General features: G+C 44.5%; 2 protein-coding genes across 2 annotated transcripts; one reads left to right on the top strand and one right to left on the bottom strand.

Annotated features, from left to right (window-relative positions):
• Positions 1–7,427: 7,427 nt before the first annotated feature.
• GUITHDRAFT_155946 (hypothetical protein) lies at positions 7,428–8,020 on the bottom strand (the record flags this gene model as incomplete). The annotated part of the gene is made up of 2 exons (XM_005820672.1): positions 7,775–8,020; positions 7,428–7,714 (listed from the first exon to the last, which is right to left on the bottom strand). Coding segments are annotated over exons 1-2 (329 nt in total), but the record flags the coding sequence as incomplete, so codon positions are not given.
• Positions 8,021–11,449: 3,429 nt separating this feature from the next.
• GUITHDRAFT_120078 (hypothetical protein) lies at positions 11,450–12,073 on the top strand (the record flags this gene model as incomplete). Its single annotated transcript, XM_005820671.1, has 1 exon — positions 11,450–12,073. The coding sequence occupies one exon, from the start codon at positions 11,450–11,452 to the stop codon at positions 12,071–12,073; it is 624 nt and encodes a 207-aa protein (XP_005820728.1).
• Between the last annotated feature and the right edge of the window lie 2,495 nt (positions 12,074–14,568).

Below are 14,568 nucleotides of genomic sequence, written 5' to 3'. Positions count from 1 at the left end.
GCCAAGGCCTGGGACCTTTTGACAACCTGATCCTCGCTGACTCTCGCACATGCCATGCTCGCTCCATACTCCACTTGTCATTTCCCTTTCCCGTCCCAAGTCTTCACACACCTCACCTTCTCCTTGTTCCACTGGACAAGATGATCTGCTTCTGACAAGCCCTCCTTGTACTGTCTCTACGTGTCTTGTCGTGATCGTGATGCCTGGTATGCTCGTCCACCAGGTCCTCCGTCAGATGCACCCCTGACCCTTATCATGCAGCGGCATCATCCCTCAATAATGTCTTAATATTGTTGCCATTTGAAGAGGTTGTATATTCACATAATCCAATTAACCTAAGAGGTGATGAAATGGTAACCCTACAAATTCCTAACCTAACATATACAAATGCTAACTTATCAAACTTTGGAGGTATTCAAAATAATTCTATTGTTTGTACATTACTTATGAGATATGAAAGCACAGATGATACATTTAATTTTAGGTTACAGAATACAGAAATAAACACCTTAAGGTTTGTTTGTAAAAATCAAGACTTAGAAGATATTGATGTTGGAGATTATACTTTAAGCCTTGAAATTCAAATACACGAGGTTAATAATATTGATACAAAACTTAATAAAATTGAAAGATTGCTTTCTGACATATTCTTATCACAATGGGAGAAGAAGAAAAATTAAAAATCTTGTTTTTTATTTCTTAGTATTTAATTAAAAGAAAAAATGCTAGGTGCTTTAATTGGAGGTGCTGTATCCTTTGGGATGCGTTATTTGCCAAAAATTGGTCGTGCTCTTGGAACTATCGGAGACGGTGCTCGGAAACTCGGAGAGCTTAACACACAAGCGAGAAAGATTGGAAGCTTTGCAAATACTGTAACAGGTGGAGCTTTAACAAAATCACCATTAGGGCAGAAGATAAATGAAGCTAGTAAGATAGTCGAACAAGGAACATCAGAAGTAAGTAAATTTACAGATAATGCGCAGCAAAAAGCTGACCAGTTCAAAAGTACTTTAAATAGAATGACAGGACGGACGGAAGGCTATGTATAACAAAATATATATTTTAGACTTATAAATAATGGAACCTCAACAACTAAGACGAGCATCATCAACAACAACCGTAAATCTTTGTACTAAATATAAAGATTATTGTTATGTTATGTCTGTTCTTTGTAATAGAGCTGGAGCTTACTATGCTTTTATAAAGCAAATATTCTTAGTAATATTAATAATTCCGAGTTCTTCAATGGCTATTATCAATGGAGCGTTTAACGAGACAGCACTTAAGCCAGTTAATATAATAGTTAATGCTATTGTTGCTGTCCTTATAGCTATACAAAATACTTTAAAAATAGCTGAGAGAGCTGATATGTTCAATCATATGAGTATAAAATTTTTGAAGTTGAATAGTGAAATTGAAACATCAATATCAAACAATACTTTAAATAATGAACATCTTAATTCAATTATCAATAATTATAATTCACTTATTGAACAGATAAACTTCAACTTTCCAGAGAGGATAAAGAAAGAAATAAAACAAAAATACAAAAATAAGCATTTACCACATATGTTAAATGAGGGTAATAGTCCTCCAGAATCACCACCAAATGCCGGATTGATTGTATAGATTTATATAGTCACTATATCCACCTATATACTTACCATTAATAAAAATAGCAGGATATGTTTTAATCTCATTTTTCTTCTTTATCTCATCTACCAATGAAGGGTTGAGATTTTTTATATTATGTTCTTGGTAATCTACAAGGTTATAATCTAAATGACTTTTTAGCAACGTACAATAGTTACAATTATCTTTACTAATTACAACAGTACCGTCTTTTATCGTATCGTAAAAGTCCATTTAATATTTTGATATAAAAGAAAAAATGATAATAAATATTTGAATAAAGGATAAAATAAAATATACATAAAGAATAAAAATGGTTGAAGGTAATAAGATGAGCCCACAACTGGCATATTATCATAGGAAGAAACAAGACCCAGAATTTTATGAAAAAGAGATGAAAAGAATCAATGAGAACAACAAGAGAAGATATAGAGAAAATGAAGAAGCAAGGGAACGATTGAAAGAACAAGCAAGACAGAGATATTATAGATTAAAGGAATCATTAAAGCAATCAGCAAAGTAGATATAATGTAACAAGTAAGAAGGGGGCTTTATAGCCCCTTTTTTGCGTTACGTAGAAAAAATGATATAAAGAATAAAAAATGATAAAGAATAAAAAAGTATATAAAGAGTAAAAAAATAATATATCCTATAAAATAAAAGGATGGCAGATATTAACATGGATGTTTCCAAAACTAAGAAGTACATATTTAAATACCTTGGTGAGAAGGTTGATTATCGCCGTGGTGAATGGCGAGACCTCACACCACAACAGAGGACAGATAAGCTTAATGACCTCATAAGAAAGGCCGACAAAGCTAAGTCTTTAATCGAGCCTGTTGTGAAGGTTGAAAAGAGAAAACGAAGGCTCGAGGGACAAAAGAAGGCAGACAAGAAATACAGAGAGCAGAACTTAGAGAAGAGACGGCAACAGTTAAGAGAGGCATCAAAAAGATTGAGAGATAAAAGAAAGATGGAGAAAGAAGAGAGAAGGAGAAATGAAGCATCAACAAAGATTTATAGATTTTTAGGAAAAAGACAAGAAATAAAGAAACATGATATATATATAAAATTTGTTGCTGATTTCTATTATACAAAAAGTAAAACACCAATAGAACAAATACAATATAAAACCTTCTCAAAAACCAAGAGACGATTTGAAATAAATAGAGAATATGTTAAACTGTTGCTTCTCAAATACTTTCAGGATTTAATCAACAAATACAACTCTAAGATTAAAAAAATCGAATTGAAAGATTTTGATTTTCAAGTTCAAGCTATTGAGTTATTGAATAATGAAGACCTTATGCGAGTTCCTATGCGGAAAATCGATGTTAAGAATATTGATGGATATCCTGAGCAAACTTGGCTAAAAAATCAAGGGACTTGTGTGTTTGATTATTTACAACATCGATATCAAAACGCAAAGGGTATGAAAACAAGATTCTCTACATATGAAAACATCAATTTAATGCTTAATGGCATTGACCCTATACGTCCCAAACCTGATGATGAAGATGTAGAGATTGATGACTTTCTAAAAAATGGAGTCCCCACATATGCCATATGTGAACTTTGTAAAATATGCGGAATTTGTGTATATGCTCTACATGATGATGATAAGACATTCCATCATTATAAGCCACTAAATTACGACTCACATTACAGGGCTCTCATTTATAGGCTCTCAAATGAACATATATATCCAGTTGAAGACAATAATACTAAAAAGAGCATCATCAAGATATATGAGCTCTCCTCGTCTTCTGATATATTCCACTATGAAAGTAAGCAAAAAATCAAGGAATATGATACAATTGATATTAAAGACAACGTTCAAACAATTGAAAATGTTGAGCCTATGGAATACCTAGCCAAGACAATAAAAGAAAAAAAGATACCATCAAAAATTACTTATTTGAATTCTAAGCTGAAGAGCTTTGAAGTAGATAAAATTCAATATGTATTTAATCAAGATGTCGAACATATTAAAACGCTATGTAAAAATCTAAAAATTGAATACAAAGGTCAGGGTGTTATTACAATGATAAATTATATTATAGAATTAGCTTTAGGTCATGCTATGCCTAAGTCCTGTCCAAATAAACTTGTAAATGATACCTTAATAATGGCCAAAATGAATAGAGCACATACGGGCCTTGTTGATGAAAAGTATAAAAATCTTTTAGATAATCCATTAACTAAGGCTTATGATATAAATAAGTGTTATACATATAATCTTTACAATGCCTATGATGAATGGCCAATTATAGACTTCAATGATACTTGGGAAGACGTTAAAGAATTTGATAAGCAAAATATTAAACCAGGATTCTATAACATAATGACATCTGATACTCTTCTTTTTAAGGGAAATAACATTTATTCCCATATAATCCTAAAAAAGGCAGTGAATGAAGGTATTGGTTTTACAGTTACAAAACAACTTATACCAAGTCGTAAAGCATCAAAAGATATATTTGTTCATATAATTGATAAGATAGTAGAAGCTACAAAGGATATTATACGTGATGGAAAGCCTTTGTACAAATATCTTATAAACATGATTTCAGGCATTTTAGGCAAATCAAAAGTTATATATTCAAAGGTTAATGTTAACTCAAATATTAAAGAGATTCTATGTTCTCTTGGAAAAATTCTATCAGACATTGATAGTACGACAATCGATAAAGTATCTAATACAGGATATTATATTTATGGTGGTCATAAGGATGTACAATTATCAGAAAATAACATAGCAATGTATATTAAATTATTAGATGCCTCTAATATTCAATTATATGACCTTATGAAGGCTGTAGGTGGTCAATTATTAGGTCGTAAGGTTGATTGTGTTGTTGTATTCAAGCCTAATGAAATATTTAATGAAAGCAATATATTTCACGGCAAGCAATGGGGTCAATTTCAAGAAACTGACCATATCCCCCAAATGCTAAGCAAAGAAAAGCACACAAATAATAATTATGTATTCTCTACAACATGGAAAGAATTCAGTGTAAATGATAGTTCTGAATATTTGAAAGTTAAAGACTTGATTGATAAACACAATGGCCTTATGATACGAGGAGGGCCTGGTGTTGGTAAATCGTATGTTGTTAAGAAACTGGCTGAGTTGCTACCACGGAATATAAGAATAGCTCCAACGAATAAGGCAGCAATGAATATTAATGGAAAGACTATTCACAGATTCCTTACAATCAGCGATGAAAAGAAAATATCACCAGTACACATCAAGAGTATTAAAAATAATTATGATTATATTTTTGTTGATGAAATCAGTATAATAACTAAGGAATTATGGCATAGGTTGATGCTTCTGAAAACAGCAATTCCAAAGCTCATATTTGTATTGATAGGGGATGAAAATCAGCTTCCCCCTGTTGAGCCAGATGAGATAAACACACAAGAAAATTATTTCAATCATCCAGGTGTTAAGTTCTTGGCCAATAGTAAACTCATTACCCTCAAGAAAGTCTACAGATACTCAGCAGAACTTAAGGAACATCTTAATGATATTCTAAATGACAAAGAATTTAATTATAAACCATACCTTAAGCAAGGATTCACAGATACAAAATATAATATTTGCTTCTTCAATAAAACGAGGAAGGCGGTCAATGCCTACTGGAATAAGAAAGAAACACCTAAAGAATATATATTTATACCAGAAAATACAAATGATGAGTATACACAAGATATGAATATATACATAAATTTACCAGTCATAGCCAGAAAGACCATTCAAAAAGGCGAGGTTTGTTGTAACAATGAATTATTCACAGTCACAGACTATGACGATAAAGATATTCATCTTCATGCTATAAGAGATAACGAACCTCATTATATTCAAATACCAATAAGTAAATTTTCTGATATATTCTTATTGAATTACTGTTGTACAGTTCATAAAAGTCAAGGTGAGACTCTGTCAGAGAAAATAACTATATATGACTGGAATTCTCCTAAACTTAAATATTTTGATAAGTTGTATATCAAAAAATTAAAATATACTGCGCTAAGTCGAATAGAACTAAAAAGCACTGGGGATGGATATGAGCTTTTAGCTGATAAATTATATATATCAAATGCTGAATTTACAAACAATTCTGTCATGAGTGCTTCAAAAAATATAATTAAAAAAATAAAGAAGTATCATGAAACAGATATGATTAATAAAAGAGACATGGAAGATTTTATTGACGTTGAGTATATAGAAAAAATAAGAGCAGAGCAAATGGACACATGCGCGATGTGTCATAAAGAAATGTTATTTATAAATTACACTCCGAGATGTATGAATCAGTTTTCAGTAGACCGAATTGATAGTAACTTAGGGCATGTAAAAGGAAATGTAAGACTTACATGTTTACGTTGTAATGTAGGAAAGAAGAATAATTATTAAAATAAGCGGGGCTGAGCCCCCCGCGCGAGCATCAGTTTTTGGTTAAGCTTTTGCGCGAAGCGGAAAAGGTTAATAATGTCTCATGCGTATTTTTGGGAGGGTACGCATAAGATACACACAGAGACAATGCGAAAAATTTTTTCGCATGAGAATGATAAGAAAATATTTTATTTTTCTTGAATTTTCAATACAGAATGAAAAATTCACACGGAGAATGACAGAAATTAAACAAATTTCAAGAAACACACACGAAAATGCAAGGAAGGAAGGAGTTCCCGAGTGTACCTCACTCACTCCGTCCCTTTCTCCCTTTTCTCCCTCCCTCCCCCCCCCACTCGCACCAGCAGCATACTGCAATACCTCCTTTGCTAGTCGTTTGTCTTTATTTTTGTCCCAATCCCCTCTTCTCCCTGCCCTATGACTACCTCTCCCTCCCCTTTCGCCCCTCCTCTGCCTCCTCTGCCCTCTCAGCCACTACCCCCTTCCCTCCCCTGACCCTCGCCGCATCATCTCCATCCAGGTAGACTGCATGGGCTCCTCCTTCAGACGCTCCTCCTCCGCGATGCTCTCGAGGACCTCGTTGCGGTTCCTGACCATGAGCCCTTGAGCCGTCGTCATGACTCCCCTCGCGTACTCCGGCCTCAGTGTTGTTTACACAACACAGAGATTGTCGACGTCAGGAGTGAAGTAAGGATGAAGAAGATAGAGAAGCAGAAGATAGAAGTCTCTAAGTTTACTGGGAGGTAAACTACGCACAACCACCACACTCACTGTGCATGCAAGTGGGGCAAATTCAGGAGGCTGGTTGCACGAGATGCGTCCGCTTATATAGGGGATATCCGGCAGAGTATCCGACGAGTATCCGAGGTTCCGGATCCTCATGGATACAACATCGCTCCATCTGCGCTTGACAACTTAGTTCCAACTTGTCCTTCGCTCTTACCATGAGGAGATCAACGATAGGATTTAAAGTTCCACTTCAGACGAGTCGGAGGAGTCCAGGCGTGGGAGGGTAAAGCTTGAAGAGCTTCACATTCTTCGAATTGACGGATGAGGTCGCGAAGACCTGATTTCTGCTGCAACTCACGAGCAGGAAGCCAATTGTTCTCACTGACTTGATCATAGCCTGTCCACTTAACAAGGTACTGAATACCTCGACCGCAACGACGTTTGCTGAGAATGCTCTCGATCTCGTATTCCAAGCCGTCTCTGGTGGCCAGAGGTTCGGGTGGTCGCTGGGGATCTTGATAGGCAGGGTCGCGCTCTGTATGCGGACGAAGCCACTTGATGTTGATGACGGTGTTTCTGATCGATGCGAAGCGAGGAGAGACGTCGAGACCAACGGTGTTGTCTGAAACAAATTCCAGGATGCGGAAGGGACCAACGAAGCGAGGGTTGAGCTTCGAGGCGGCGTCGGGGATGTTGAGGTTGGCGGTAGAGAGCCAAACCAGATCTCCAACTTGATAGCGGCAGGGACGACGGGCCTGCTCAAGGCGAGCTTCGGTGGCTCGCGCTGCAGCTTCGAGAGCAGCTCGGGCAGCTTCGGCGCTGACTTCGGTTGCTTCACGAATGGAGTCGAGGGTCTCGTCCTGATGATCGTCAGGGGAAGGCAGAGAAAGTTGTGTCCTGATAGGTTTGCCGAACATGACTTCGAAAGGGCTGGCACCGATGGGGCGGCGAACAGCTGAGTTTAGGTGAGTCTCCAGGATGGGGAGGTACCTATCCCAATCGGCTCGAGGATACTGCGTGGTGTAGATACGCAGAGCTTCGAGGACGACGGAGTTCATACGCTCGGGTCGACCGTTGCTTTGAGGCATAAAAGGCGACGAATGCTTCACGTGAACGTTGAGCATCTTGAAGAGCGCATTCCAGAATCTGGACGAAAAGATGGCAGCGTTGTCGCTGATAAGGACTTGAGGAAGGCCTTGGGATCGAAACACGGTTTCGATAAATTTTTGAGCAGCTTGTTCAGACGTTATCGATTTACGGGAGGGGGTGAGATAAACTCGCCCGGTGAACTCGTCAATGAAGAGAAGAATTGCATCGTTCTTATCTCGAGTTCGTGGGAGTCCGGTCAGCAAGTCGAGACTGACGACTTCGAAGCGTGTCGAGGGAACGGCATGGGGATGAGGAGTACCCATTGGTCGTTGTCGATAAGATTTCCCTTGAAGACAATGCTGGCATGACAGGATGTAAAGCTCGGTATCTTTCCGAAGCTGGGGCCAATAAACGGTTGCTGCTAGCTGAAGGTAGGTTCTTGAAAACCCGAGGTGGGACCGGAGGTCGTCGGCGCAACGAATCTGTATAAAACAGAAGCTCATCATCCAGATGAAAAGAAGTTACGGAAGACTTGGCGCGGAGACGTTGGATAAGAGGACGACAAAAGTCGCACGTCTCGTAGGCGGCTTGAATCTGGTCCGACAAAGGCTGCAAGGCGCTGACGGCGAAGGCGAGCAAGAAGCCGTCCTCTTGACGAGAGAGTTGCTCGTGATGAGGAGCGACTGCAGTCGAGAGGGGAACTTCATCTTGACGGCTGAGAGCGTCGGGGACGACGTTCTGAGAACCTTTGACGTAACAGTACTCGGTGATTGCAAACTCGCTGAGCGTTTGAAGCCAACGAATCAATCTGCTGTTGATGTCTTTCTGTGTCTGGAAATACGTGAGAGCTTGATGATCAGTAAAGACCTTGAATGGAGTCCCTATCAAGTAGAACTTGAAGCCTTCAAAAGGATGGTATCCTTGATTGCGAGTAACTCTCGTTCGGTCGCGTGGTAGCGTTGCTCGGTCGGAGTTAACTTGCAGCTGTAGAAGCCAATGACGCGGGCGGGGGCGTTGGGAGGCTGCTGTAAAAGTACGCCTCCTATCCCGACGTTGGACGCGTCGCAGTGTACTTCGGTCGGAAGGGACGGGTCGAAGTGATGCAGGAGGGGCTGAGACGTCAAAGCTTGCTTGAGGCTGTCGAACGCGCTTTGACATGCTGCAGTCCACTGAAACTGAGCGCCCTTGCGGGGAAGGTCAGTCAGAGGGGCTGCTATTGTCGAGAAGTTGCGAATGAACTTTCGATAATAGGAAGCTAGTCCAAGGAACATCTTGACTTGTTTAGTAGTCGTCGGTAGCGGCCACGCGGAGATAGCCGCCGTCTTGGAGTGTTGGGTCGTCACGCCGTCGGCGGAGACGCGGTGACCTAAGAAGTCAACACTAGTGCGAAAAAATTGAGCTTTCATTCTCTTGAAGAAGACCTGATGTTCGCGACAGCGTTGAAGCACCGCGCGAACGTGAGCTGCATGAGCTTCCCAGGTGGAATACGTAGCGATGACGATGCCGTCGATGTATGCAAACGTGGGGGGTAGATCATGAAGGACCTGCTGGATGAATCCTTGGAATATGCTGCTTGCAGTGATGAATCCAAAGCTGCTGAGACATGATGTTGATCGTCGCGCCGTGGTCGAGCAGGGCGACGGTCTGGTCAGCATGAACTCGGTAAGAGCTGATGCTGACGGGGAGCCGAATAAGATCGGGTAAGGCGAGCTGAAGCGGCGCGGAGGCGTCGCCACGGCTGAGGGCTAAGCAGGGGCAAACATGGAGTTGACCCGTAGGAAGGGACGCGGCCGTTGAGCACGACGCGTTCCGATCAGGCGGCAGCACGAAATGGCTTAGCGAGCTCCGATGAGGAGGTAAAGCGCTGCTACCTGGTAAGAGAGGCTGGGGCAAAGACCAGCGGCAGGAGGAGCGAGTGATGCTCCCCTCTCGTTGCCTGCCGCTGCTACTCGTTTCCCGCACGCGTCGCAAGCGGTTGGAGAGCAGCTAAAAGCTGAACATGCTGTTCGTGCTGGGTCGCCATGAGAAAGGGAGGAAGAGGAAGAGGAAGGGAGCGAGCGAGCGAGCGAGCGAGGAGGAAGGGAGGAACAGGACAGAGAGTTGCATCTCATGTGAATAAAGAAAGTACTTCGATAAGCTTTCATAGCCTACCACTTATCAACTACCAACTCAATTGGCAGCAATAGATGGAGTCTACCTGCCCCCTACTTGTTCTGTCCTGAGGAGCCCAAGCTTGAACCGTCGCCATGGGTTTTCCTCTTCCAATGGACTAGGTATGCTTGTTTGCGTAGAAGACTTACAAGTTCCATGTCGGATTAGCCTCGACTGCTAATACCAACAGGGAATTCATAAGCTCCACGAGCGCCGTACTCACTGTCTAGTCCTCCGCGACGCAGTCCATGATCTTTCATGATATAACTAGCCTTGATGTCAGCTTGCTGCCGGCATGCTCTGGCTTGTGAAAGTGAACATTTATGGCATGATTGTTCAGCCAAAGATACCCCAAACTTTGCAGACGAGATGAGGGTAGCCTTGCTAGATGATATGAGGGGTCTTGTCATGCTCAGCTCATGAACTTTTGAGGGTCGAGTGTTCACCGTTGTTCACGATCATATCAGGTACGGTGAAAATGATAAAGATTTCGTTCGTGACCAATGGTGAACATTCTGTATGCCTCTACCAAGGATGAGGAGGTAGATGAGGGGATAGGCGGGGAGGTAGACGAGGAGGTAGACGAGGAGAAAGACGGGGAGGTAGACGAGGAGAAAGACGGGGAGGTAGACGAGGAGATAGACGAGATGGTAGACGAGGAGGTAGACGGGGAGGTAGACGAGATGGTAGACGGGGAGGTAGACGAGGAGGTAGACGAGGAGATAGACGAGGAGATAGACGAGGAGAGACGAGGAGATAGACGAGGAGATAGACGAGGAGGGACGAGGAGGTAGACGAGGAGTCGGTTGAAGGGGATCAGGACGAGGGAGACAGCGAGGGCTGTGCAAGACAAGGAGGCACAAGGCAGGACAGGAACAAATAAAATTGAAAACTTTTTATCCTAGGTCTTACTACCCCACCCCCTCATAAACCCACATTACTAATCAGGGGTAGAGCTTGAATTTTCTTTTCTAACATGTCTGGAAAAAAAAGTTGAGCCTCAGAAAAAAAAAGGTTTACTTCACTTGATAAGTTGCGGGAAAGCAACGTCTCGGGACTCTTGCAATTCTAGACCAGGACCAAAAGAAGTCATTTCACATTTCTCTGTCGAGGAACGATCTATTCATTCTTGCACATTCCCCCAGCTCTAGGATGGGGAATCTACTACCCTACTCCCCCTTACTTGAAAAGTATGTAGCATCTAGCCACCCCCTCGTCTGGCACGAGGAATGTTGAAAGCAGAGCTGACTTCCTGGGATGAAAAGACTTCATTTCACGATCCTTACTGGGATAACCACCCTACCCTACCCTCCCAGCCATCTCTACCGTTCTCCCGCCACGTCCTCCCCCTTACATCAAACGTTCTCGCTCCCTGTCCACCTTTGCTCGCAACGTCTGTCCTCCCCTCCCTCTGAACCTTCTACCATGTCCCTTGCTCTGTCCCTGCCGACATCCGCTTTCCTCGACGACCCAACCCTCAACCCCTCCTTCCTCCTCCCCATCGACCCCGTCGATGTCTCCTGCAAGATCCCTTCTTTTGATGTCCTCGCCTACTCTTCTTCCTGCACCTTCATCCCTTCAATCCTTCTTCCTGACTCTCCATTTCCCGTCCCTGCTGCTGACCTCTCCTTCGCCAACGACCCCTCTCCCGACGTCCTCCTGCCTCTTCCCGACGACACCGCTCCAGTGGAGGCTTGCCGGGGCTCGAAGACCAGCCGCTGGGACGCGGCGGCGCGGAGCAAGCACAGCTCGGCGTGCAGGGGCAGGAGCCGGCTGACCGCGCAGGACAAGGCCGACATCGTCTGCCTCTACTACTCCGCCCCAGTGTCGGTGGGGCAAAGAAGGTCTATGCGGCAGCGAGACCTGTCGAGGATGTACGGCAAGAGCCGTGCGGCGATCAGCAAGGTGCTGAGGCCGGAGTACGCGAGGTGGGTCATGGCGACGGCTCAAGGGCTCATGGTCAGGAACCGCAACGAGGTCCTCGAGAGCATTGCGAAGGAGGAGCGTCTGAAGGAGAAGCCCACACAGTCAGAAGGGGGTAGTTGCTGAGAGGGCAGAGGAGGCAGAGGAGAGGTGAAAGGGGAGGGAGAGGTAGTCATAGGGCGGGGAGGAGAGGGGATGGTGCGCGGGATAAAAATACACACCCCCTTGATTCATTGGTCCACAGACCTATCGATTGCCTCATGGACGCATCGGTTGATTTCTTTGAATGCACTTGATGTACGAGCTGGTTCATAGAAACTTAGCTTCACTCCAAACATGCCATTCGACATCACTGTGCTGCTTCCAACAGTCCGACCGCTCTGTGTCTCATCCTGGCAGTTGGCTTAGTCCGTCGCCTCGTATCCCAGACTCAAGGACGAGACTCTAGCAATCAGGAGGGCAAACGAGCATTCCTGGACCTGCAGGACAAGCGTCCAAGCCAGATTAGTTGTACTTATGACGCGCAAGCGTGATGGGCCCGTGCTTGAGGCTCTTCCGTCCTCCACGATGCTGTCAATGACCCCGTGGGGGTCTCGCAGCACTGAGTGATGATGAAGCCATCGGCGGCAGTAGACGACATGGGTAAGACAATACGAGGACGAGGAGGTAGACAGGGAGTCGGATGAAGGAGTTCAGCAAGAGGTTGGCAGAGAGATAAAAGAGAGAGAGCGCGCGACACAGAGAAGGAGAAAGAGAGAGAGCGAGAGGCATGCAAACAGTCGGTCAAGTAGCGATGGAGAGAAGGCGGGAGGGAGGAGAAGGTCTTGGCATGTTCTAATACTGGGGCACGGGTCGCATGCTGATTTCCAAGCGTTGGCTATGGGTACATGAGGGAGGAGGAGGGGTGGTAAAGCTTGTGACATGATGTCCGAGCAGACGGGTGGATGGGTGATTCAAATAGGGGGGTGGGGGTGGATACTTCTGAAAGTCGGGGATTACTCGGGAACTCATCGAGGGGTGGGTGGTGACTTCTCGAATCGTCGCTTTACCGCGTCGTATGACACGAAGTACACTCTTTTTATGATGTCCAGACCTTCTCCTCCCTCCCTACCTCCCTACCTCCCTACCTGACCGACTGTCTGCATGCCTCCCTACCTCCCTACCTCCCTACCTCCCTACCTACCTACCTGAGCGACTGTCTGCATGCCTCCCTACCTCCCTACCTCCCTACCTACCTACCTACCTGACCGACTGTCTGCATGCCTCCCTACCTCCCTACCTCCCTACCTCCCTACCTGACCGACTGTCTGCATGCCTCCCTACCTCCCTACCTCCCTCCCTCCCTACCTCCCTACCTGACCGACTGTCTCCATGCCTCCCTACCTCCCTACCTCCCTACCTCCCTACCTCCCTACCTACCTGACCGACTATGTGATGAACAGATTGCACAATCGTCAAGACTTGTTCCTACCAAAACCTTCAAACCTATAAGCCACACAAATCTGGCTGACCGCGCAGGAGAAGCTCGACATCGTCTGCCTCTACTACTCCGCCCCAGTGTCTCCAACGACGCTAGCAAAATGATGAGTTCCTCGCAAACTTCTTATTATTGAAATTTAAACATTTTGGAATTGATACAGATTGAAATCGAGGCTTGTTACTCATTTTATAATAAGCCTTCAATTGGATTTCGCAGAAGGTTTCGAAAACGCGCCCTTCCTCCTCCTCTATCCCCTGGGTTCACTCCTTCGTTCACCCGGTACCTTCACCCCTCCTCTATCACTGATTTAGAGGGGTACGCAACAACTCTGAGATTATTATTTCTTCGTGTACGTTGTCAACTCAAAAAAAAAAAGTTTACTTCTTACAATTCACCAGGCTTTAAAAGTCACAGGACGTGATCCCATCAGTCGTAGTAAAGCGACGCTTCGGCGCTCACAGCCTTTCATGTGGACTAGACCTCCTCCACCCTTCACCACCCCGCTATTCCCCATCCATATCACCGGTACGAGATATCTTTCAAGACACTCCCTGCATGCCTTCCTGTCAGCACGGGGAATATCGCACACAAGGTTCCTCTCCCCACCCACGCCCACGACCTGCTCCTCCCCATCATCTGACGCATTGCTCCCTTCCTTTCTTCCTCGACTCGGAAAGCCTCTGTCCTTCCTGCCCTCCCTGATGTCTCCCCCTCTCCTCCTCACGCTGTCCTCCTTCCTCCTCGACGACCCCTCCCTCAACCCCTCCTTCCTCCTCCCCATCGACCCCGTCGATGTCTCAGAACCCTCTTTCACCTCTCTAGACCGCTGCTTCTCCTCGTCTACTTTAGACATCTTCAACTCCCTTCTGATCCCTGGCACTCCCTGCACAATACCTGTCCCTGACCTCTCCCTGGCCGACGACCCCTCCCTCGACGTCCTCCTGCCTCTCCCCGACGACACCGCTCCCGTGGAAGCCTGCCGGGGCCCGGAGACCAGCCGCTGGGACGCGGCGGCGCGGAGCAAGCACAGCTCGGCGTGCAGGGGCAGGAGCCGGCTGACCGCGCAGAGAAGCTCGACATCGTCTGCCTCTACTACTCCGCCCCATTGCCTCCAACGGGGAAACGGGCGATGCGGCAGCGA

This window comes from Guillardia theta, assembly GCF_000315625.1.
Source record: "Guillardia theta CCMP2712 unplaced genomic scaffold GUITHscaffold_169, whole genome shotgun sequence".
Classification (NCBI taxonomy): Eukaryota; class Cryptophyceae; order Pyrenomonadales; family Geminigeraceae; genus Guillardia; species Guillardia theta.
This window is presented reverse-complemented; position numbering and strand designations above follow the sequence as displayed.